Here is a 27,164-nt window from a genome sequence, read left to right on the forward strand (position 1 = left end):
CTACAACTTCTAAGGCAGGCAACACTTTAGTGTTGTATATATTGAAACATTTCTGTATGATCTTTAGAAATAATTTATTTGCAGCTGCTCTCCTGCTTTTTTTAATTCTTGAATAGTATATACTATAGCACCATCGTGTGGGCTCAAGAGAGAAACGCATTTTAAAAATGTACAGTAGTTATGGAGTGCAGCTGTGCAGTTTATCCACTGTGTTGCTGCTGGCAGAGCTGCTATAGGTTAACACAAGCCAGATAATAAGTATACATCATATACATTATACACTATACTGTATTACAAGGCTATATATTGAATTTCAAGACTGACCTTTATTGTTAGCAACACGCAAAGCAAGTCCCAATGGAGCAGTAATTCTGCTGCTGATGACGATAAAAGAGGCCATGACGACAATAAGGTGAAAGGGAAGGAAAGAGGTCAGAAAAGGTTTTGTTGATGATTTGATATCTGGCACCAAACAGCAGCTGACACAACTTAGAAGTTCACACTGAAACAGTCTTGTCAAAACTATTTTGTGCAATAAATAAAATCAAATAAACAAATAAAAGATAATATTAATTGGGAAATATGTACAGGCATTCGTGCTGGGAAATTTGAATAAAAATAGCTAACTGATGCAGATGTTTATATTAAAAAGTCATCTGGCTTTTAGTTGCTGCCAAAGCAATCGTGCCACATGACAATAATGTGTGAAAGGACATAGAGTACAGATCTTCCTGTTGTTATGCAACACAATTATAGTGCACAGAACAAACATGTTTTTAGTCCCACTTTCGGGATGTCACCGCCGGGTTTCCAGTTGGTCTCTTGATGCCCAATTAAGCTTCGCACGTGGCTGTCGGTGAGTTTCACACCATCTAAGTCTTACAAAAGTTTTATTTTCTCTCCGCTTCAAGAGCTGTTCGTGCATCTCTGATTATGTCTCCCACATCATATATAATACATGCTTTACTTTTTAAATTTGGCTTTGTTTCTCATCACTTAATGATTGACTACCTGTTGATTGCGGCTGTGTGGGGTTCCTGGTAATCGGTGAGAGAACAGTGGCGTGTTCCCATAGATACATCCCAACAGATGAGCTCCCATGATACCCAGCCTACATCGTGAGGAAACTACTGAGACCCGTTTGGCTTTTTTTTTTAAACCATCGCCTGCTGCGTTGCGGTGCACACGAGACGGACAACTCTGCACCGTTTTCTCTGTAGTGCTTTCAGGTCCTGCAAAACCTATGGATATCGGGTATTTATAACGCTGGAACAAAGTGATATTTTCATGCACGTGCTTGTATTTTTATCCAGCAACCTCCTCCTTATCCAGTGAGGAGTGTTTTTCCCTGAATGCCCCTGAGTCCGAACTGCTCTCCTCCACTGCGTGCAGCGCTCACCTCCACTTATCCCTCAACATTTAACCAGGATGGAGCAGCTCTAATGTAATTATAATGGCCTGTAAGCTTTTGTCTCGCAAGTGGGATCAACGTGTTGTGTGTTTATTATAACAAAGATCTCTACTCCGCCACGCGCCAGTCTGCTTTTACGCGCAACCATGAGCTCGGAGAAGCCAAACTTTCTGTCACAGCCCGTCGTGAAGAGCATTTACATGTACCGAAACGGCGACCCTTACTACGAGGCGCGCCGGATTGTGATCAACCAAAAGAGGGTTTCCAACTTTGAGACTTTGCTGAGAGAGGTGACCGGCGGGATACAAGCCCCGTTTGGAGCGGTGAGAAACATCTACACCCCGAAAGGAGGCCACAAGGTGGACTGCTTGGAGAGCCTGCACAGCGGGGAGCAGTACGTCGCTGCTGGGAAGGAGAGATTCAAAAAACTGGAGTAAGAATATTTTGCATAACTTTCAAATGTTTTTCCCACGGTGACTAAGCTTAAATACTATGTGCACATATCCTTAAATACCGATGTTTTTCACAGATACAACTGTGGTTGAGGTTTAACACATCTCTACCAGTGGGCTAATTACGTGCATAATGGCACGCTGCTCAGGTGTAAATGTTTAATTTAATTGTCAATAATCTCCGTTGAAATTCTCTTCATACACTCACCTGGTTCGATATTGTCCGCCAGCCAGTTTTTCACATACATCAACTCACTGAGTATCAACACCTGTTGACTCTTAAAGTTTATGTGACTCAACATTTTTGCACCAGCGCTGAGTCCCAGCATGAAGCAGATGAGATCAGCACTCTGCTCTAGCCTAAAAATAAGTGGACTTATACTGCAGATAATGAGATTTGTGCAGCGAGTTATTTGTAGAATGAGGTGGAGAAGGAGATGAGTGGGAAAGTGTTCTGGGGACACAGTTTTGTTTACTGTCACCATGATATTTGACATTGTTATTTTTAAACTGCCAGGGAGAAATGTGGGTACTATACAGTATTCTCTGCTGCAGAACTGATTAAATATAAAATGCACCTCCATAGTCATCACCACTCTGTTGTCCCTCTCTCCTGCATACCAAGTTCTTTGCTTCAATACCCAGAAGATCTGTGTGGAAAATCACAGATGATAAACACATAAATGATTCACCAACAAACCATTTACTTACAGTAAATGTTTCCTTACTTTTGTATTATGAAGTCCTACACACTACCTACACTAATGTAACTAAATTAGAGATAGCTATTACTTTTAGTTGTTATGTCAGCACAGCTAGCAGCAATGACAACCCAAATTTGGTGTATCGTACTATAAATTAACATGTCCCTACATTCACATCCCTAACAGAATATTGTAATATTTCTTGTGTGTTACAAAAGAACTGTTAAAAATCAGAGTGATGTGTATGATTAACTTTGACTAACTTCACTTTCTATTTTGTCCGTAGTTACCTACAGATTGGCTCAAGAAGGAAGAGGATGATGCAGACTCTTCCAATGCAGGTGAGGCAAAAGTGCTGCTGAGATAGGCACATCCTCTTTCAAGTCATTCATTCATTCATGTGTCAAATCAGTCAAGAAAGATAAGTTCCTGTTGGATACAATAAAATTTGTTATAGTCCTTTCCACTCAAAAATCTGTGTGTCTTATGTTTATGTCTAGTGTTGTAGCGGTAGTTGAGATGGATGTACTACCAGGAATTGGTTGGTCGCGGAGATACTGATATATAGCTTTGAGGCTAGTATGTGGGTGTACTGTTAACAGCCAGAAAAAGAAATGGGTATACTCAGTAAACTTGAGTATACCTTCCACAACACCACTCTTTATGTCCCTTTAAATGTCTAAATGTGACTATAATGATTGGTATCTATGTTAAGGATTCATGTTCCTCTACTGAAATGGGAAAAAAAATCTGTACAGTTCTGTAAAATTGGAGATTCAGATGTACACGTGGCCAATGCTGGCCCATTGTAAGCTAATCACTGTCTACTACTGGACACACATACCGACGGGGTAACTGACTTCAACACAGTGCAGGCAAAGAAACCTGAAATCCCCAGCTCGCAGTGGACTTGTCAGGATAGAGAGCTCAGTCAGCATGCTTCCTCTAACGTTAATGCCAGCCATCTTGATGCGCACTACACTTTTACTGGTCAACTGCATGAGCAGCGCTGGGGAGAGTAATAGCGAAACATACGCAAGCGGTGGACAGGGTGGAGACCAAATCTACAATTTCCCAATAGGGGAGAAAGAGTAGATCTGCCTTTGGACCCTTTTTGAAAGTTTTTTTTTTCTTTTTTCTTTTCTCACTACTATGAGGAAAAACCATGTTCACCAAAATACAATTTTTATTTTGAGTATTATATGTAAAATATGTAAGGTGGACTTAAAGAAAATAGTGCATTAGCTGTAGTGAATAGTAGTGTGCTCACGTGTGTATTTGCTTGACCCCAGACTTGACCCCAGCTTCAAAAGGTGAATCCATACAGATCAAATAGGCTACGAATCACTATTTACAGTGAACTGTTTCCTAGTGGAATGTTTAAGTGCAATAAGACACGTGTGTAATGAGAGAAAAATGATGCCTACTTTTAATACTTTGAATTCCGGCATTATGTACACTCAATTTGCAGAGATGGAGCCTGTTTACAATATTCATATTGTCTTGTCAATAAGCCAGACAGTCTTGGGTTGTGGTACATCCTCACATGCCCTTGACAGAGATGATCCTCAGGTTCCACTTCACCTCCCGATTCTTTTAGTTTTAGCAGTAAGAAGCATCTGCAGCTTCACTAGACTGAATCTGTCTGTCAGTCACTCCCTCACTGTGAACATTTTCACAGTGAGCTCGTATGTGCATGACGGAAATCCAGTATTCAGTAAAGTCTTTACCAGATCACAGAAACACAGATTATGCTGAATGGGTTTCCTTTTTGTTCATTTTTGTCTGTGTGAGCTCAGTTAAGGTCTGAGAATGAATGCCTCAATCACAGACACATTGTTTAATTTGCTTTTCCTTTACTCTATTTTAATTGTTTGCTTTGGAGATTAATAAAGCTCTCTCACAGGCCAGTGTTTGTTACAATATCCTCACTCAATCCAACTCTTCAACATTTGAAACTGCTACTAAATGCAAGATACATGAGGATTCGCCTCTGCACTCCTTCCCCCACCCACAGTGTAAAGGTTTTCGAAAGATCATTTAAGCAAGGTGTTATGTTTAGCATTCCCCTCTATTGTTCTCTGTGAAGAATCACTTTGTTGTTGTCTCAATGGCCATGCATTATTGATTTATGGATCATAATCATCCCTTCTTTCAATGCATCTTTAATCACCAGCTATGAAGTCACAGCCACAACAAGAGCGGCTTAAAGCCTAGATCCAGGGTGTATTGTTTCTATTTTGAAAGTCAACTGCAGGTCGTTTTTCCAAATGGGAGGTGCAAGTTTCATAATAAAATTAATTCTAGTGAAGGCACAGATATTGGTTCTAGCAACAGTTACCAAACCTAATAAACTCTGTTCATATTCTGGACACAATATGCCAGAAAGTAGGGAGGTGCAAAAGTTTGACATGCTGATTCTAGTCTAAGAAATTATTGGACACGTTGAAACACAAGGTCTTTGTCAGGATACTCTTTTCTTCAAATGTGCAGTCCATTTTATTCTTTAACTTTACCCTTTCGTCTCTGGCCAAATGCAGCACTGGCTATGTGTGCCCTGCCTCTCTCCATAGTAACATGTTAATCATACAAAGTGAATCAGAGACTGCTCTCTTGATTTCATCTTATCACCCCACTATAAGCTCATTCATCACAAGTAACCTGGAGGGCTTGTTGTTCCTGCTGTGATTACGTAGCAAGCATTAAAAGAGCCAATTTAGTTTAGAAGGACCCTGCTTCCCCTTCGCTACCCCACTTAACCTGCCTGATTGTGTCGATTAATGATGAGAACTCTTAGCCGTCTGGATGGTGATTGATTTTGTTTCTTGTCCAGATGATTTTGGAGCATTGTAAGAGCACTAGGAACGTGCTTGAATTTATGCTTAAACTTAATGGTTACAAAAACGTTGGTTGGTATACAAATGGAGTGTTAAAGTGGAATGATTACAGGTAATAGGGATTTCCATCACCAATTGACTTTATAGACAGTATAAAAACAATGAATGTAGCCATTGCTATGATGTGACATCACCCATTGGTTTGTGGGCTTCTTTTAAGCAATTTGATCATCAAAAACTTAACATATGTCTTAGAGGGTCTTTTAGTTTCAGTCAGATGCTGAACAGGACTTTTTTTAGGTTATGTTTTAATTACCTTTCTTGATCGTAAAACACACTGAAATAGCAGCCTGGTCTTATTGCTTGGGCACTGTCCCCGGTGTCACTATATTACAGCAGAGCCACCCTTCAGTGTCTGTAATATGTACTTGGCTTTAAACCAGATCTAATGTAAACACATCTGCATCCTAACTTGATGGAGCAACTGACACAGTATAAAAAGTGCAGAAGTCTGCTTAAGGTCGGTGGTTAAGCACAGGATGTCAGGATGTGTCTCAGGGTTTGTCGTGTCAGTCATTAGTCATGTAAGTTGTTAGTAACTTGTTAGTCAGTCATTAGTCATGTTAGTTGACTCTTGTGAGTCAACTACAATAGTTTCTTTACCCTAACAAAGTAGTTTTGTTGCCCTAACCTAATTGCAAACCCCTTTTCAGTCATGTGTGTCAACTCATTTGTGTAAAACAGACCCCTTCTGCATCAAAGATACATCTCAGAAGGCTTCCCTGGAATTATTGTAGTGATGCCAGGATCAAAGTATGACAAGTAGGGATGAGGTGACATTGGAAATTACAACAGCTATAGCTATGCCCGTAGTCAGGGAATCTCGGATTATGGCACTATGTGGGGAAATTAGTTATAGTGACCAAAACCGTTTTTTGGACAAGGCTGTAAATATGTTTATTTTGGCTTTGAAGTCAGGCATCTTAACATGGGGGATCATGGAGATCGAGCCAGCCTCAAGTGGACATTTGAGGAACTGCACAATTTTTTACTTTAGCCCCGGAAGATGTAGAAACTATGCACAATCCTTACATCATAAATTAGCCCTGGCTTTTTGCCTTTTTATTTAGCTGCATCTACCTTCTGCACTTGGATTGAATCAAGTGGGTGTGAGCTGCAGCAAAATGCATGAGCTGCATTGAAAGTAAGTTTTATTTTCCTGGTCTTACTTTTCTGTTAAAGGTTAAAAGTACCTTCTTTGGTTCAAAGTAATTTTATTTTACCAAGTAATGTGTACCTGAAGCATGAGGGAAGGGGGATTTCCCTTTGGTTCAATCAAAGATCATGTGCTTATAAAAATAATTATTAAAAGGAAAAAAAAATAGTTATTGTCTAATAGTCTAATAGTTCCACAGAGAGTGAGCCATGCCTCACCTCGCTTGTTTCAGTTTGTTTTCAGCTTAGTTAACTTTGTGGTTTGTTCTAGTCTGTATCATTTGTAATGCATATAGGATTAGATTAAAAGTGCTACTGCTTTTTTGAATGAGCAGCACTGATACTTCAGCAATTATGTAACTTAAATAAACTTTATTAATAATAAATGGTCTTCTGTGTTATAAGAGCCTCACTATAGTATTTTATGCAGTCAGTGTATGTGTCCTTCATGGCTTTATGCCCTCTTATTCGTATACCTCCTGAATATGTCCCACGCCTTGCTTAAGTTTTTGAATTCTACTTCACATCTCTGTTGCTAGGGTGCACTCACAGGCCCCCACAAGACTTTCAATATACCACCTTATTTCTCTCTCTGAGGATCCAGATCATAGTCTTAGAGTCACAGTGGGTTAGGTGTTATGGGGCGGGGCCTGCAGTGCTTGCTCTTTGCAACCTCAAAACCTCAAAGGATTACAGAGGGCTCATTCTTTTGCTGTCACAGAGATGAGAGACAGATTCTTTTAGGGTGTACAATAGCCCTTTATCTTTGCCATCAGGGTCAAAGCTTTTCATGTCATGCAATCTTGTTTTTTTTTCTACTATGGACTGCAATGTCTCATGTTAAAAGAAGAAAAAAGTACCAAAACAACTTGAAAAGTGGATGGATTTTTAAACAAATAAACATAATTGTCCACAATTAACACATTATGCTACATCAACTTGTTACCACTTGTGGTGGCTCTGAGTCTCAAAGCAGTTTGGCAACACAGTATCTGTTGACCGCCGTGACATGGGAAGCTATATTTAAGAGCTTAAATCATGTCCTTATTAAGTAGAATATCATCGGTGACCCCAGTGTTTAGGCTGGTCCCTAAGTTCCTGAATTTTGCACAGGTCTGTTGCTCTGAGTCTCTGCTTGTAAAACCAGAGCTGTCCTAAATCTGATCTGATAACAAGCTTTCAAAGCACTCTTTGGTTCCCTGTCAGCAAGACGGAGAAAAAAATGTCTTATATAGAGTTCCCACACACAGTTCCCACACATTTTCATGGACAAAACTCCAAAACTTTTCCATGACTTTTGAAGGAAGAAATAATAAAATTTCCATTTTATAAAAGCATGTGCTTTACTGTGTCTGCAGCACTTGCTAGTCCAGTTACGGTACTTTTCCAGCGAGCAGATGAGAAATAAATAAATAAATTTATATATATATATATATTATATAATATATTATATATATATATATAGAGAGAGAGAGAGAGAGAGAGAGAGAGAGAGAGAAGGCAAAATGATGAACCAGAACTGGCTTTACTTTCACTTTTACTGGCAAGCCTGTTTTCAAACAGTAACTAACAGTCTGTTAGTTACTGTCAGCTGTATAGCTGTAGGATTAACGTGCTTTACTTTTTTTATCCCACTTTTTCAGGCCAAACCACTGCCACCAAATCGAATCATTGTGTCAGCTCGATTCCTGAAACCTATCAAGGAGCCATGTGCGATATTGTAAGTTTGATTCACAACCATTTTACAATGCTTTGATTTTGCCCTCAGAGATTTCAGATTCCCTTATAAATATACATTTATTAACCCCTTCACTCCAGTATAATGAAAAATGTGTATGTAACTTTAAACTCTTATTTTGACTGTGTACCCAAGTGCCAGATAATGCTACAGACTGCTGATTTCTGAACTCAGAGGATACACTTGAATTTAAATAGATACCATTGACTTCAGAGGAATACATGTGACATATCTGTGACAGTGTTTTCTTTAAACACGTGTGTTCTTGCTGTGTGTAGTGTGGTAGCAAATGGTGACGTCTTGAACCCTGCCATGAGGCTGTTGATTCACCAGAGGATGCTTGGCCAGTTTGACAGAATACTAGAGATGATCACAGAGAAGATGGGTTTGAGAGTCCTGGGTGGTGCCCGAAGGTATGGCTCAGTAAAATGCTTAAACTTCAAAGTACTTACTGTCAGAATAAAGAAGTAGATGACGATTATTATTATTGCTTTTTGAATTATTATTTTAATATTTACTTATTTGATTATATCTAGAATGGGCTGATGGTTATTGTGCTCTTCGTTTTTTTTTGTTTTGTCTGCGTTGTCCTACAGTTAGGCCTACTACAGTAACTATAACATTACATGTTGTCTGTGTGAGGTGATGGTACAGAGAAAGATGCAAGAGATGAATTATGTTTGAGACTAATATTGTTTAAGGGTTGCACTGGTGAGAAGCTGGTTTCAATTTTTGGGGTTAGAAATAGGAGGACTCATTTATATGCAAATGAATTGCTAGAATTGTGTTTATTTTATTTTTCTGTTTGTGAGTCAGTTAAAAATAATGATAACTGGATAAGTCAAGAATAATATATAACAGAAGTTAAAGACTTTTTGTAGCACTTTTCTTTATAAATTTGAAAAAAAAAAAAGAAACAGATTTTCCACAAACTGCTTCATGTTACTAATGTTAACATGGTCTCTTTTTTTTATTTTTATTTTTTAAATTTTTGCTCTTGTGGTATATGGACACAGTAGGTTGACACACAAAAACGTGAAGATATTCACAAACTCAAGTATTTCTTATTTTGACAAACTGGTACAAACACATGATGGAAATAGTGGGGCTATTGACTTTGTGTCTGTTTTCCAGTCTCTACACCTATGAAGGCCAACAGATGACTGATGGGAATCAGCTTGAGAGCGGTCAGCTGTATGTGGCTGTAGGAAGAGAAAAATTTAAGAAGCTGCCCTACAGTGATCTTCTCTTCACTAAACCCAGAGGGACACGGAGGGTTAATGGGTGAGAAAATAATCCTAGAGTAATGTGTTGTCAGTCACACATATGCAGTTTTCTTATTTTATGTCATTAATTGCCTAAAAAGAAAAACTTCTTTATCATATTTTTGAATATCCTTGAAAACTGTTTTTTTATTGGTTACTTCATACTGACCAAGCTGTCTTCCTGGGTCCTTTGTAATGAGTTGGGGAAATTTAAATATAGAGTACTATGGCTACCAGTGATGGTTCTTGGAGACCGTTCAGTTTTTGTTTGTCTGTGTTCCAGTGTAGCAACTAATTACACCTCCGAGGCCAATATCTGCCTCTCCTGAAACCAAATAACCTTAGCTCTGATACTATTTTAAGGAAAGATAATTTGCTGCATGTGAATTAAAGAGTTGCCTTTCTTACTGCAGTGTTTGAATATTTTTTTACACCATAGAAATGAACAAAATCAAACAGAAAATTTATATTTACCATACCATGTTTATATACAAAGTTAAGAATCCGGCATTGAAAGTACGTGGTCTTGAAGTTTGCAATATTATGTTTGGGATAATGTTGGAACATTATGTATTAAACAAATATCAAACAGTACAGTGTTTAATCCTCCAACTTTTAATTTTCAAATACCTGCACTTTACCTGCACTGTGGTTTATATAACCACATGGTTAATTTTAGTTGCCTTTGTTGATAAATATGTGTTGTAACTTACTTGTAAGGAAAGCACTTCACATAATGTATGCTAATAAAATTAATTTTGTCTTTTTTTATTGACAGAATGAAAGCGTACTCTCTGCCACCTATCTACAGATTCTCCAAGCAAAATGGAAATGTGAGAATCGCACATGGCTTTCGCATAGATTATTTAGATAATTCCATTGATTTCTCTGCATTTTGTTGCTTACACACTGTTCACTGCTCACATTAACCACCTTGCATTTTTGCACATACAGAAAATAAAGGAAACTATTTGTTTTTCTCTATCACTTTATTGCTTTTAGAGAGAGAGCTAGTTAGTCTTCAAATGTTTAAAATCTGCAGTGTTTGACCTTGTGTTTTGAATGCTTAGTTAACATAGTTCTCATTTCAACAGCTCTTGTAATATGTAGTCTCAACTGTCAAAGTCAGCCTGAGCATTTATGTCAAAATTCCAGTTCATGAACTGATGATACAAAGAAGCACTGTGTACATTTTTTTTTATCTACGTTTACTGGTTGTTGGTCTTTTTATTTTACACTTGCCGTTACTTTTTCTCCAAGTCTCTCACCAACTGAATTAGATATGTATTTCTTGCAGAGCAAATCTATGGTCCGATGCAGTGATAGTGGAGACTCCAAGGGCTCTCCTCCAGGCCACAGTAACAGCAGTAACAAGGATCACCTGTCCTCCATCGTCAGAGAGATCTCTCAGGCCAGACTCATGTCCCTCAGGAAGAAGAGGAGTGGACAAAGCATGACCCTGGGCATCTCTGACTATGGTAATGCAAAAACAAAAAGACACACAAAGAATGTTATATTTCTACAACAATTTGTTAGCTAATTTGCCTATTTCCATATTCTTTTGTTATTTATTTGATTTAGATCTATATCAATAATATATCAGTAATAATTATTAGGCCACTCACTCCACATGAGGATATAATAGTTGTGATGTTAAAAACAAAAAATTGCTTGACAAAGTAAAAAGGATTAAAAAAAAACTATTGTATTCTCATTATCCTAAAGATTCATCATCACTGTTTTGTTAATATTTGTCTACATACATACTCCAGTTAAACTGCGTGTGTGCGCGTGTGCAATAGTGTATGCTTACATGTGTGGTTGCATGTGTTCATGCAATCAAGAGGATTGCCTGGCTTAAGGACGCCTCTCAAAACAATGGCACACACTGGCCCTTTAATTTCTGAATTAACGTCTTGCTTAGAAATACCATTCCATGTGCACAAACAGAGCTTATATACAATTAGATTTATGAGCTATATAGATATATGATGTAATGCATGACCTTTGAAATCTTATGTAACCTGCTGCATTCTTAAATGCCCACACAGTGGCACTGTTGCTCTGCAAAAAAATGTAGCAAGAAATATTGAAAGTAGGTCTAGCATGATGACACTAACTACTACTACAAGAAACACATTACGTCATCTCCTGGGCTTATGATCAGTGTGTTATAATGCCCTGCAGAAACTCAGGTTAGTTTTTACTTTTGTGCTACCTGGCAGCTGGCATTCCTCTGAACATTATGGTGGTTTGTTGCTCTGGAACCCTAACAGATGTTTTCCGTGAATGATATTGTATATAAGACAGTGAGGGGGAATTGAGAGCATTTTTTTTTCAATTAAAAAAACTACAACAAACTTTTACAGTAAAAGGGATTTTGATTTTCTGCAGACTGCCGCTGACCTTATTATAACTCCCACTGCGGTATGAACCACATTACGTCATCTCGTCATGATAGATGTTGCCTGTTTGCTCCTCTGGCAGGAGAGTTGACAGCAGAAGCCCAAAGGAGCGTGGAGAATTGTGTCTGTGGTTCAGGGGAGCTGGCATTTTGCATCAAAAGAAAGGGATGAGGAATACGTGCGCGTGTCTTTTGTCTGTGTGTGTGTGTTTGAGACCTGTAATGTCACCCTCAAAATCCTCTGCGCATCAGATTGCATGGCATGTCGTATTATTATAGGCAGAGAAAAAGCATGTTGCATTATTGGTCCCCTTGGGTGACATTGACCAAAGATTAAATTAACAGACAGACAGCTCAGAAAACAAGATCAGGCATTAGAAAAGATCGTTTGAGTGGCTTGGAGAGCATGTCACATTCTCATGCACCCTTCACAGTTTGACCTATGAAGTCTTTTTCAAGTGCTGTCATGTTTACAAGAAGCAATATTTCTTTATTTGTCTGGCTGAGTAGTGAGGTGTGTGTAATGCAGTCTCTGCATGGCAGTTAGACTGTCTCTGTCCATGGTGCTGAACACACTTTTTATACAGCAGGTTTCCCAAACGTATCTTTACTCTTTTAATACATCTTCTCTCCCAAAGCAAATCAATGCTAACATATTATTTGTGCATTTGGCCTCTCAAAAGTAAACAAGAGCTGAATTCATTGCTGTCTATTGCAACCAAAAAACAAAAAAAACTTCTGTACCCATTAGCTGCTAAGTTAAGTGTTGTGGTCCTGTTTGCCCAGTCTCTCCTCTCAATAGGGACACAGTGTTCATATCTCCTTTTGTTTAGTGATTCACATCAGCACAAAGGTGTTTTTTTGGTGTTATCTTCCCTTTGGGAAACCCTGCCCTGGCTGAGGTAAACACACTTCATGCCAGTGCCAAAAGGAGCACAGCCAAAAAGTTATCTGACTGGCAGAGGCTGTGGAAAGAACACAGCATGAAAACCACACTTCAGATCTCTGGTGTGCTGGAACGTTGGAGTGAAAACAAAAAGATAATTATGAAGATGTCATGTCATTATCAATGTATTTGTGAGAGAGGGAGGGAGAGGTAGAGAGATGTACAGACTTAAAGGCTTTGAAACAAATGATAGAGTAAAGAAAGAGAGACAAATGAGACAGAGTGACCCCGTAACTTGAGATTCTCCCTCTGTTCTGCGGCGACTCTGTTGTGACAGGGAGGTTAGATTTTGTGTGTGTGTCCATGTGCATGTGCTGGTACGCCAGTCCCCATTATTCACTGTCTATCAGCTGCTGGGAGCCAGACTGAGTTTTAACTCCAGCACTTTCTGTCTGGTGTATTGTAAAGCTTCTGACTTTTCTGCTTCATTAGAGTGAACACAGCAGTGAGTGACAGCAGAGACGAGGGGGGAGGCGGTGCGACAACTCATGCAGCAAAGGTCATGGAATGAATTTGAACTTACTATAACAAAGACATTCGGCTTAAAAGACTTAACCAACAAGATGCATTGCCTGTCGTATGCTTCGCCTAACAGTTATGGAAGCTCTTTTAAATAGAGTAAATTATAGGTCCAATTTGGCCAGTGATCAAAACACATCCATGTTCAGGCTGTATGTAACCAATCAGCTGTTGTTGCTAACCTCGAAATAGTAATAGGATGTTTATCAGTGTTCTCTTTCTTAAAGGGCCTTTGTGACCAGTTCAGTTAATGGCTCCCTTGAGAAGAGAGGAGAGAAGAAGAGGAAGGAAAAGAAAAGCAGTGGGAGTTGAAAAGAAGGAATAAAAGGTGGATGCAAAGAGAAGGGATGACAAAAAAGAGGGAATGAAAGGATGAATTGATGGAGGGAGGAGGACATTGTAAGAAAAAAGAGGTAGACTTAAATAGTGAGCATGATGAATAGCCTAGAATGGTGAAGCATGATCATTGAGTGGAGGCAAAGAGAAGCACAGAGATATTTAAGGGTAGAGGGATGGGTGGGGTTTTGGATAATTGCCTTTCATTTGGCTAATCTCTCCATTTAGAGTCATCAAAGCAGAATTTTACTTGCCTCTGCCCCTTGCTGAGGCCAAATTGCTATTCTAAAAATCAACAAAAGAGCCATGTACTTCAAGAAGGATGGACAGACAGAAAGGTATGGACAAGAGGAGAGGGAGAGAGGGAAGGCAACGAGAGAGAGAGAGAGAGAGAGAGAGAGAGCACAACAGAAGGGGAAGGAGAAGGGGGTCTGCTGATTATTTGGTTCCTTACATGCATTTTAGATGCATCTGTGCATGCATTAGTGAAAAGATTTGATTTGCAAAATGATGTGTGTATGTGTCCTTGCCAGGTCATTCTGGACATGATTGGTATCTGCCAAAATAAACTCTCTTTAGATAACAGCAAGAATTCAGCCAAAAACTCTACAGCATTGATATATGACATACAGGTGTTGCTTTAAGACACATAATTGCTCAGCTCAACTTTTGGCACAGACAAACATGCGGTTATTATAATTGAACTGAACAATGATTCCTGAGGCACAATGCAAACAATACAATAGACATATATCACAATGTTGAGAGCATTCTGCAGTGATTGCAAAGTGTGTGAATGTACCTCCATACTGCCCTGCTGACACTACTCCAATATGACGTCAGAAAGACATTGTTGACAAGCTCCAAATAACTCATTTAACTCTGCCCAGGCCTGCGCTGAAACCACAAGAACATCACTTTATACGAGATCTTATGTTTGATGTACCTTGTCATCTCTTTTCATCTACAAGGCTGCATCTTTTAATGAAGCGGGCACCAATTTACTTGCCATACAATGGATCCACATTATATCCATTCTTATTATTTTACTTGAAGGGACTTTATTTTGAAGTCAAGGAAGTGTTAAGTTTAGGTATTTTTCAGGAAAATAAATTTCTCAAAACGCACAATGGAAACAGTCTTGGTATTTTTTGATAATTTAATGTAAAAGGAATGAAAATTGCCCCATGTGGTCATGTTTGTGTGTTTTCACATGCTTTTGCACATGCACAAGCCATCCAAGCCAGATCAACCTTCTGCCTCTGGTGTCATAAAATGTGATTCTGCCTTGGGGAATTAGCGCTGTTAGCATATGTAGCTATAACGCCTGTCAGAGTGAAATAAGGTTCAAAACAGTGTCGGGAGGCAGGAGACATGTACACAAAGAGGCTGCTTGTCTGAAAACGTGTGCCTGTGTCAAAAAAAAGAGGCTCAGCAGCAAAGGATGAGAGATGGCAACATTTAAAGAAAGTTTTTTTTTCGAAGTTATTATAAATTGTGGTTTGTGAGCACTGCGTTGAAAGTATTTATGTGTGTGTTATGTGCGTGAGTATTTTTATGTGCACACACTCGCAAGTCACATTTCAGACAACACGGCCTTCCTTCCCAATCCCCTCCTTCATTCTTCCTCTCCTTTCATCTCTCCTTTTTCACTAGAGCAGTAAAAAGGTTCTTCATGACCCTTTGATGCAGGATTACTGGATTAAAGTGCAGGGTAGCTGTACTAATCTGCTACATTAATCTGTTAACAAGTGTTTCAGCTGTGACATACAACAGTGCCAGCTGTGACATGTAAAGTATAGGGTTAGGGTAGCATGTGACACTTTCAGTGACACAAAATTTCTTAATTTCTGTCACTTTTAATCTAGCCTGCTTTGCGCGTTTTACCATTTTTATTATTTTTTTTTAGGTTTTGAGCGTATGCGCACATCTGGAGTAGCTGTGATAGGAACATCAGCATTTGCAGGGTTTGTATCAGCCTGACATTCAACCTAAATGGCACAAGGAAATATCTGACATTTGTGGAGATCTGAAGTTTACATCATGTGTTGATGCTGAGCTTAGGAAGTTGCTGTGTTGCCAGAGCAAAGTGATTTGTGTTCATGACTGTCAGTTTATAATGCGGTCACACATGCACTTTGAAATGCTGTACATTTCAGTCAGTCATTTCAGTCAGTTTTAGTCCAAATAATGCTGTTTAGGGTGCAAAGAAAACATGAAAGCACATAGCAAAAATGTAAATGACTGCAACACAATGTATATTTTAGATGATAAATGGTTAAATTAACTAACTATAGTTCACAGAGGGTTCAGCTTGTGTAAATAAACCTAAGACATAGTTTTTTTTTGTTAGTCACCATTTTTGTCAAGACCTATTTTATTTGTGAATTACACCCCATAATCAGTTATTCTGATTCTGATTACTGGATGTTACCCAAATTATTAGTTGGTAAGACTTTGGTCCATTTGCATTTATTATAACAACTTGAAAGCATGCAATCATATTTTTTGTGTTAAGAAAGAAAAATCTAATTTTAATATTCCCTCATATTACACTGATTAGACAGAAGCCATTTGGAATAAACCTTTCATATGATGAAGACACTGGATGGTAAGGTTTCAGGCAACTGTGGGAAAAGTGAGAGAGAACAAACTCCATGAATTATTAAAATATTTAACTGAAGCCATGACCTTTATAAATATTACTCTATCTGTCTGGCTGCAACATCGTTAAGCAGAGCTTTTCCTCTGATTTAATGTCAAAGCCATCTAAGCACACGGCTGCACACTGCCGTAGATGAGAGGCTTTTTCTACACTACTGAAAAAGTTCACTCTACAACTAATGACGCACAGTGTTCATATTATTCAGATGCATTTTGAAACAAACCTTAAAGTATATTATGCACTAGAAATACTTCACAGTATAACTGCAAATGTCCTGCCCACACACAATATAAAAACTGTACATCTGTTTTCAGCTCATTCAAGATATTTAGAAAAAAATATGTGTTTTATAATTTAGTCCTAACCACCACAGTTTCCACCAGGCTCATTGATTAAAAGCTTTAAAGGGACAATCTCTCAATTTAGCGGTGCACATCCATAAAGTTTGGGGACTCCAAAGAAACATGTTTTTTAAAGAAAGGATGGTTCTCATACTTGTGTACTTGCACAATGTAGTCTGACCATAGGCTGTATTTGAAGAGGGACCACGTGTCTCTACTTACACCCATTGTACAAAAATGAAGCCAAAATATCTGGAAAATGGCCACTGCCATCTTGTGCTGTTGACATTATTTGGAGCCACATTCACAGTAGCAAACTCCATGGTGTTGAGTTCCTGTCTCCGACCGACCATTAGCAGCGCTATTAACGGCTAGCACACTGATTTGCATACACAGCTGTCAATCATAACATCAAACCCACCTTTTATACGGTAAAATAAATACTTATAATCAGACTTATCAGATGAACAATCTTGATCATACATCAAGGTGATACAACCTAAAATTGGAAGAAAATTATTCAATGTGTACTCTGTGTTTTTATTTTAGCCAGGTCCCTAAAGTTTAGCTATGCTATGACCTGTACTGCAGCCAGCCACCAGGGGGTGATTGAGATGTTTTGGCTTCACTTTTGGGGAGCTGTCATGTCATCCATCTTTTTAGTACAGTCTGTGAGTGACATGTAGATCTGTTTTTCAACTCTACACTGATATAACTTTTACCTCCAAACTAAGTGATCACAGTACTCTTTCATCCTTAAGTTGGTTACTTCACTTTTTACCATCAGCTTTGTACACACTGTTGTACAGCTGGCTCCTTAAAATGAGTGCTAGACTGACTAGCTAACACTGCTAAAGATAACCTGGTACTGTTATTTTTATGCATTGAATATAATATGAAATATTCATAAAATATGTCACTTAGCGGTTGGGCACCACTGATCTAAGACACTGAGGTGACTATCCAAATTATATACTGTATACAAAACCCAACAGTAAATACTGTAGCCAATATGTTGAAGCTAGCAGTGAAAAGTAAAGTAACTTGCTAACCGATGAAAAAGCACTGCGCTCAATAAGATCAGAGGCTCTAGTACTGACAGGAAGTTAACAGAAGTGCATACTATATAAAACAGATATATATGTCACTGTCATTGTGCAAGGACAGAATACAACTCAGTGGCATTTGTGATTGGAAAAGGCTTCTTCCAAAGCCACAGAAGGCCATTTACAACTGCAAGTGGTGCTCGTAATGACAATCAAATTTAACTTGTGTAAAATTGATGGCGTGCCCCTTAGATAGAGTTATTATGGTGACCCCTGAGTCAAAAATGTAGAGTCTACGCAGCATTAGCATTGCAAATATAAGTTGGATGTGCTCAATTGTGATTCGCCAGATTGTTGATTGCAAAACATGCATCACCGTAACCCCAATGATTCTCTTGATACCTTCACTGTGTGCCACTTTGTCTCATAAACCTATGACTTACATTAAAATATATAGTGTGTATGCATAATAGAAACAGATGAACAAGCAAAATGTGCAGTCATCAGATTTTAGAAAGCAGCTTGATAGTTTTTCTGTGTGTTACATTACCATAAACCCAATACCAACTGGGCCTTTCTGATGGTGGCCGGCCATACAGTCATTAAATGTTTTAACAGGACCCTGCCAGTGACTGGAGCACACTTGCTGAGTGGCAACATTTCATAATTACCATTCAGAGTTACTACCCATGTTGTTTTACACCCCGCCATAACTCAGCCATGTGCTGAGTGGGTTAAATCAGCTGGGTGTAAATAAGCAATATACTGTACTGTATGGTGATATACAGGCAGTGTTGTGTGAAGTGATTTAGGTACATTAAGTAGTACGTCAAGTGTTCATTTAACACAGCATGCCTAATCCGCTGAAAGTGGAGTTGGCTTGTGAAGGCCATGTCAATGATTTTCCATGCTTTGCTTTATAAGCATTAATACACTGATTATTGAAATACGGTGGAATAAGAATTACAACCTTTGCCATTTAGATATTGATTTTTCAGGAGTGGCTTTGAAAGACTAAAGATTCTGCTCCTCTCCAGCCAGGGTTGTTGTCATTTTGTGTGTGTGTGTGTGGGGTGGGGGGGGGGGTCACTTTGAGGTATCTATAATTAATGTAGGTATGTGTATGTGTAATTATAATAATTTTTAAGCACTTTTACAGGTAATTTACTTGTTTTGTTTTTAACTTCATTTTTTCTTTTGTTTTTAAAATTAATTTACTTGTACTTTTCACTTATTTCTCTGCAATTTTTTGGTCATTTCTTCTTTCATTGCTCATTGCCTTCTTCTGATTTCAAAAAAAAAACATTGACATTGTAAACCCCCCCCCCCCCAATAAGTAATACACTGGCAAAACAACTTATTTTGATTAACCTGAACGTTGGATGGTCAGTGCACGTTTGCAAAGTAAATGCTCAGTGCAGATACTTTCCTGATGATTTTCTTAAAAGTAGTACAATAATAGGAAAACATACAAAAGAGGCAATGTTTTCCATTATTTGGTGTTTTTTCTTTGACATTTTCCATACTCTCTCTGAGCTGAAATGCCTCACTAATATGGTTTTCTAGCAGTGTCTCCAGAATAAGAAAAGCTTTATTCAGTTCAATAGCTTTTTCCCAGAAGTGTCAGAGCACTGAGAGCATCTTATAATCCTAGAAAAAAAAGACCTAACAGCTTCCACAGAAACTGGAAAAATGATTTGCACAAAATTAAAAACACAGTGACTTCACAGCTGTTAAAAGCAACATACATCCTCAACAGACCTATTTGCGGTTCCATTTGCAATGAAAAAAAAATTGTATTCATGTCCTTGGTCTGCTACACATTTCCTGTGGAGTCAAGAATTTGATTGCACTGTGGGTTTTACTCAGAAATCCTTCCTGCAGGAGTGGAAAAGCTTTTAAACATGATATTAGACCCTGCGAGTCTCTGCTAGACATTATTGCCCAGTCCAACTCGACAGTAGAGGACTGAAGAAAACACTGATGTAATGCACATCAATATTGTCACATTTGCCTGCAGAATTACAGTTTTTTTCATGGAAACAATATACAATGCAGCTCTTTCATTCTGTCCAACAAAAGAAAAGCTTTATTCACAGGTCGGTTCATTACCCAAACCCCCTGCTGAGTTTAAAGTCATTGCTAAAATTTTTGTAAACAAGAAAGAGATTGTCAACAATACTTTATACCCTGTGGAAGAACTGAAACAATGCATCTGTTTGCTTACACTGTGCAGGGAGATGGATTTAAAAAAATAAAAAAATCTCTTGTTGACAGTGTAGTTCAGGTTTAGGGTTCATCTGAGCACAGGAAACCACGGGGGGGTTGTTTCTACTGTGATACATATTGTTGTTTTATTAATTGAGTTGATGAATATAATCCATACATATTTCATGGAATAGTATTTACATCATGTTACCTGGTGTAAACTGCACACTGGATTCCCCCAGCGTGTTCTAGGGCTACTAGAATTGGATGAGCACATCAAATGGAAACACAGATCAAAGCAAGGCTGCACAATGTAACCGTATGCAGCCGACATGTGGAGACAGGGATCACAAAAGTCCTGTTTTTTTAGTTTTACAAACCAGTCCCCAAAAACTAAAATCCTGCAGCAGTGTGCCAGAATGTGTGTGTGTAAAGAGAGATGGAGTTTGCTTGTCAAGGAGTGGGAGGTTATTGTAGTTTACTGCGTGCTATCACTTCATCTTCAGTTGTGCTTTATTACGTTTCTGTGGAACAACAGTCATTTATAACTTTACCTTTCATAAGAATGGCAGGGAGAACCATTTATATGAGTAATTATACACACTTACAGCTGCATCCTTGTTTTACTTCACACTGATGGATGACATAGCATTACCTTGGAAGTGTGGGTGTGCTCTGTTGGAGTTTGTGTGCCAGTAGTGTGTAAGGGAGTGTGTGTTTGCCCAATTATAAAAAAAAACCCCATTTACATTTACACACACACACACACACACACACACACACTCACTGTCAAACCACACCAGAACCCAAATCTACTGGATTTAACGAAGAGCAAGAAGGGGAGATTCTAAATATTGTGTTTAATTTGATTTAGCATTTTCATGAGCCCGCGCCTCATCTTCAAATCACATTAAGATGTTTAGAGTCGGCTCATTCACTGCTCGCTGCTTACACTCAATCGTCCAGCCCTTGCTGTTAATGAATGCGGGGAATTTCCATAAAATATTCTTAAAGAGGTTCGTTATTATTACCATAACGTTTCATCTCCCACCATAGCTAAACTTCAATCAGTTTTGCATTTGAAATGCATTAAATGTCTCCATAAACTCTTCTAATCTCTACCCGAGTCATTTTTCTTCTTTAACTGGGATGTGTAGAAAGGGAAACTAATATTAAAGACATTAATTACACTGTTCTCTTTTTTTTTCTCCCCACTATTTTTGCTGCTTATTTCTGATTGGAAATTTCAGTCTCATCCAGTGTTTCAAAACAAGTGTGTAATTATGTTGTTTATCAGAGCGTATAGTTGTATTCCTCTTATGATGTTTAGGGTTAATTACTCAGAGGCCTTTGATGCACATGCTCACATGGAAACTGAAAAAGCTCATATTAATTTTGCACTCCAACAAACCTGCCTTGCAGAGCTGATTGCTTCAATAGAAATGCGTTTGTAGCTGGTGTTGAGTTGTAGTATGATGTCTTCATTTGAACAACAAAATCCACAGTATCACTATGCAGTGCTTTAGACAGTAAATGATGACAGGTGTTTCCTCGAGGGGATGGGGCAATATATGTTCTTGTAACCTTGCAGACTATTATTAAAGCAGATTTTTTTCTTATGTTCAATCTGTCTCTCCTGAAGTACTTAATGCAGTCTGTCTTACACATTGTGTCTTCAGTAGAGTAATATTGGCTGAAGCTTGAAACAATGTTGATATAAATGTAGGAAACTGAAAAAGCTGCCAATTAAACTGCTAATCTCTTCAAATTACAACAAAAACGTGGGGCCCATTTCTTACTTCAGGTCAGTTTGAAGTGCCTAATATCGAAAGCCGATGCCAGGGATCATCATCAGCACTACATGTGGGGACCTGAAGGATTCTATTGAATGTTTGTGTGTAGAACAACATCTACCTCAATTCCTTTGGAGATTATTAGGATGATAACTGTGATAAAAATGATGATTTAATGTGACATTTGTATTCTAAATCTTCTCATGACCTTGACCTCCCTGATTAGATCTTTCCACCTTATAAGCGCATCAAAAATTTTTCCTGTGGCTCTCTCTGCCACATTTCCATTGTCTGGGGAAGTTGTTTACTTCCCTGAAATAGTCTGAGGTGTTTCTCATCTTCACCACCAGGTGTCACTCTTGTGCTGTGTCTTGCTCGAGGGAGACTGAAAACACAGCTGTGGTATAAAAGACGTATAATTTCAACAAGTCACTTACCAGAGGATGAATAAAAGCTCCCTTATTTATTGGAGAGGTTTTTTATGGATTTCTCAAATGATGTAATGCACTCTGACTGGGTTTAGGGTCTTGAAAAGTAGTCAGCAATATTTCTTATATTAAAACTGTAAATTTATATTAGAGAATGAAAAACAAAATAATGGTGTGAGGATTTTACATAACAAGACTGGCATTAAATTAAGCTGGATAAACTCGCTCATATGTATTTGGGATTGTTTTACGTTAAAGTCATACACAGTAATGTATTGTATTATTTTCTGCTTTATTTAGTCTTGTTGAGCTTCTACAAAACAAAATGTTGAATTAAAGTAATATATTTCTGATGCAATTCATATCATTTTATTACCTCAATGTGTCTGTTTTATCCGATTTGGCCTTGTCTCTGTCTAAACCTGTGTGAGACAGAATGACTGTCAATGTATTTACACCAGGATGACACCTATCACTCACCTTCATGTTATATTGCCCTTAACAAGCCCATTCAAGACACAATATATCACACATTTAGATGAAACACTTCGATTTCTATATGTCATATTGTCACTCTATTTTAAAGAAACAGGCTCCTTTTCTGTGATTTCTCTTCAGTTATTTGCAATCAGTGTAGTTGCTTAATATAACTGAATTTTCTATCTTTTTCTAGATGACGTGGAATCAAAGGCTGGCGAAGAAAAAACTGAGGACAAAACCGCCCAACCAGCTGATGAGGTATAAACACACAGACCTGTACATAATAGATTGTTATGGAGCAAGCAATGACGTCTGTTAAGAGATGTAGGTGCACAGTCTGTGTGATGTGGCCTCTCATTAGGGCACACAGCAGGCCTTTGTCCTGATATAATTCTGTGAGATTAGTGCTGTCGCATTGTACCAGGAGAAAAATGATGTGTGTTTAATAGTTTAGAAGATGCATATGTTTCTATAAACGAGCTAAAACATCAGTTTCAACTACTTAAACTTAATGCTTTAAACTTTTTTATGCTTTCCCCTATCTTCTGTTAAATACATCTATATGTTTAATGTTATGATGTCAGATGTTCATATTTTAACACGGCAAAAGTTTTAGATAATGAGGAAAATGTGTAAAAATAAACCCCGCGAGTCAAAACCTCAGCTGCAGACAATTCTGAATACTCTGTTCCCAACATATATATGTATATATATATAATTTTATCTATTTATTTATTTTTCAATTTTTGAGACAACCTGATGTTAAGTCATTACAAATTTCTGTATATGGTCACCGCAAGTGTTTACATTATGTTGCCATACACTGCTGGATGTAGCTACATGCTAATGTCAGGGAAACACAGTCTTGGTTGCCGATACTTTAATCTTTCGCAAATTTTGGATCAAATTCCCGTTGGAACTTGTCTAGTTGTGACAAATTTGGTATAGAGGTTTATACTGGTGATTTTTCATGTTAGAAAGAGTCGCTATACTCTGTTAAAGTCACTCCCCTGGCTGTAAATGAGTGGTGTAGGAATGAGTTCTAAAACCTGGGAATGTGTTGGCACGTTAGCACTCCTGGGTCCCTTATTTGAAATCAGTGGGTTTTATGAATTCACATGTGGTTAGATGCCTTAAATAAGGTCCATGGTTAACACATGCTTGTGGGACTTTTGTGTTTCATTCTATGGCATAAAATGAGTCAGTAAATATTCCTTTTGTGAATTTTTAAGCTCTAAAGTGTCATGTTGTAACAACGGTTGCTAACAAGTGGCTAAATGAGACTACGAAATATCATCGCGCAGAACGCGTCCTAACAGCTTTATTGTGGCAGGGATGTTTGGTCATGCAATAGAGTTGCTTGATTATAGCCTAACATTAGCTTTTTACCTCTGGTGATTGTATTTATGCTTCAAAAATCATAAAAGTGGTATTAATTTGGGAAGATTACCTTGCTGAGCAAAACGTGTAAATATCATAAACTTCTTCTTTTTCTTATTTTCTGCAATAATCCAAAATCCAATGGAGAAATTAAATTGGCATTTTGACAATGAAAGGAGGGCAATCCTAGCTTCTGCATTGGCACACAAAAAATCCATCACCAGTATTTCCAGATTGAAAATTTTAAACTATACCACCAGAGGCTAAAAATAATCAGATTTTGAGAAAAAATCTTGTACGCCAGTCACAATCACGAAAACAAATAGGTTAAATTTATTTAACTAAATGACCTTTTTACACATCTACAAATCCTTCCATACCCACTGCCTTAGAGAGGAGGCTTTTCTCAGTCTACATGGCTCAGACCACAAATGAAGTCTGTTTTTGTTCCAGCATGCTGACGTAGTATTGGCTGTAAGGAGATCATGTTAGAAGTGATACGTAAACACAAATGTAGCAGCCAGGAAATTAGTTAAAATGAGGCGTGTAAACTATAAGTGCTTATTGTAAGAGTCACAATGATCAGGTCGGTTTTTGTATGCTCCTGCGGAACTTTTTGGCTGAGACATGGCGCATGAGGTGACACAGCAACGGTATTTCATCGCTGCTAGTTCTCTGATGTCGGTTTGGTGCGTCTGGGCCATAAAATAGAGTATCTCAGACAGAGGGTGAACACAGGTGCTCCAGCACAGACAGTATGAAGAAAATTGTGTCTTTCTACCTTTAAATCACATATACATATTCTAGTAGAAACCTAAAATACAAGGATAAAAGGTATAAAAGGGATAAAGGCATAAAAGGTCTACTTTAACATACAGAACTGTATACCAACCATATGTTATGTGATTAGTTTAATTCATATATGCCAACTAATGGATTACTCCATTTACTTGTTGCATATTGATTGACATGCCATAAAAAGGGTTTTGGAAAAAAAATGCTTTGGCTCCACTTGATTTGTAAGTGCTCATGACTCAACAGGCTGTTTCTGTCTTTCAGGAGAGTGTAGGTCACAGCGAGAGTTATTGTAAACAATCCAATTACACTGTGTGCCTGTTAAAATATTTAGAGCTATAAATTGTTTCTGTGTTATTATTGCATTACAGAAACCTGCAGATGATGATTCAAAAGCTGCAGAGGAGAATGGTGAAAGAGCAGGAGAGGCGGAGGAGGCCGCTGCTGAAAACACAGCAGAGGAAGACACGAAGGAAAGAGACCCAGAGACAAGTGGAGAAAAAGAGGGAGGGGAAGAGAAAAAGGAAAATGACAAGCAGAATGATGAAAAAGAAGAAGCAGCAACAGCAGGATCTGAAGAGAAAGAGGAGGAGGTAAAAGAAGAAGTAAAGGAGGAGATTGTGGAGAGTAAAGAGGAGGTTAAGAGTGAGGAGCAGGGGTCCAGCAGTAGCAACAGTGATAAGACCCAGGACGGTAAAGACAAAGAGGATGGAAGCCATCCATCTTCAGAGGCTGAAAAGGATGAGCCAGACAAAAACATAGAAGAAGAAAAGCAAGATAAAGGCAGTGGAAAGGAGGAGAAAAGCAGTGAGGAGCAAGTTAATGATGTAGACATGGGGGAGAAACAGGGAGAGACAGAGAACAGTGATGACCCAGGGAAGTCAGATAACGAGACAAAAGAGAACGATAACAGCAGAAGTAGCAGCAGCGGCAGTAACCAGGAAGAGGATGTGAGCAAAACCAAAGAGGGAGCTACCAAAGAGTCAGGAGTAGGGGAGAGAAAGGTGAATGGAGAGGTCAGCAGAGGAGATGATGAGGTGGAAAGTGGAGCTGAGCCAGACGTGGACCAGAATTCAGCCAAAGATGTTGCAGCAAATGAAGAGAAAGGGGTGGATGGTGAAAAAGACAGTCAAGATAAAAAGAAGATGGGGAAAGAGACGGATTAGGGAAGAGAGAGAATGTTTATAGATGAGCAGTGCTGAAAATAGTGAGCAATACTTAACAAAAAAATCATGAAGGTGGTAGAGGTAATTCTCAGCAAGCAAAACAAAGAACAAGATGCACTGCACTGAAAGGAAAACTACCCCAAATGTTGAGCAAATAATGGAAGCTTTGAATATCTGCTACATAATGCCAGGTTCAAAAACAGTATCAACATTTCGGGTATGTATTCCACAGCTATTTATTCAAAACATTCATGAATATCATATCTGAAACAGACAAAAGCTAAAGTGATGTATTCTTATTTTTCATTCACATATACTATTACCTCTTGGCCTGCTTTATAATTTTAGTATACACTGTCTAACAGAAATGTAGTGAGTGATGCCAGTGAATTGAGATATAATTATAATCATACATTAAATATTTTCAAAATACATGTTCATTTTTAACAGGTATGGTCTAACTAGTTGTTTTTAAATGTTTTTTTGTATGTATGATATTTTTATCTATTTCCCAAAGGAAGTTATATCTATGGACTTTTTTTTTTAAGTTGAGTACAAAATGTGTATGGAAAGCATGTGCTATTTATTTAAATGTAATTTCAATCCAAATCATAATCCTTTATCACATAGTCATTATGTCATGCATATTTGTTCATTCATATCTATCTTCTACCATAAAACATGAGACAGAATTACATTGAGGCACATGTAAACAACACACAAAAAAAAGCTTTAAAACAGACTTTGCTCGCTGTCACTTTATCATAGAATGACTGTAATCAAATTTGTCAAAATATAATAAAAATAAAACTTAAAGTGTGATAATGCTAAGTTGTTGTGGCACTGGATATGGTCAGTATTGACTTTACTATAGTCAGTGTCTGTCAAAGAGAACATTATGTAAAATGGGTGAATAGTAAATATTTGTTTTCACTTCAGCCATGACTGCTACAAGAAGGTGCTTCCTTGGTAAGTACTTCTTTACATTTCATTAAGCTTCACTACAGCTTGATTATTGGAATTATGTACTTTCAT

General features: G+C 38.1%; 1 protein-coding gene across 1 annotated transcript; it reads left to right on the forward strand.

The window, feature by feature from the left end:
* Window positions 1-921: 921 nt before the first annotated feature.
* Window positions 922-26,508, forward strand: LOC121946000 (doublecortin domain-containing protein 2-like). Its single transcript, XM_042490391.1, has 9 exons — window positions 922-1,844; window positions 2,854-2,908; window positions 8,263-8,339; window positions 8,636-8,770; window positions 9,492-9,641; window positions 10,401-10,455; window positions 10,920-11,100; window positions 22,982-23,046; window positions 25,335-26,508. The coding sequence occupies exons 1-9, from the start codon at window positions 1,558-1,560 to the stop codon at window positions 26,127-26,129; spliced, it is 1,800 nt and encodes a 599-aa protein (XP_042346325.1). The 5' UTR covers window positions 922-1,557; the 3' UTR covers window positions 26,130-26,508.
* Window positions 26,509-27,164: the final 656 nt, after the last annotated feature.

The sequence above is a fragment of the Plectropomus leopardus genome, chromosome 7, assembly GCF_008729295.1.
Source record: "Plectropomus leopardus isolate mb chromosome 7, YSFRI_Pleo_2.0, whole genome shotgun sequence".
NCBI lineage: Eukaryota > Metazoa > Chordata > Actinopteri > Perciformes > Serranidae > Plectropomus > Plectropomus leopardus.

Bases quoted from the DNA above. Each gene is read 5' to 3' on its own strand.
- LOC121946000 (XM_042490391.1), top strand. From the start codon at position 1,558: ATGAGCTCGGAGAAGCCAAACTTTCTGTCACAGCCCGTCGTGAAGAGC. The intron at 2,909-8,262 runs GTGAGGCAAAAG...CCACTTTTTCAG, and splicing joins TGCAGACTCTTCCAATGCAG to GCCAAACCACTGCCACCAAA. The intron at 11,101-22,981 runs GTAATGCAAAAA...ATCTTTTTCTAG, and splicing joins CCTGGGCATCTCTGACTATG to ATGACGTGGAATCAAAGGCT.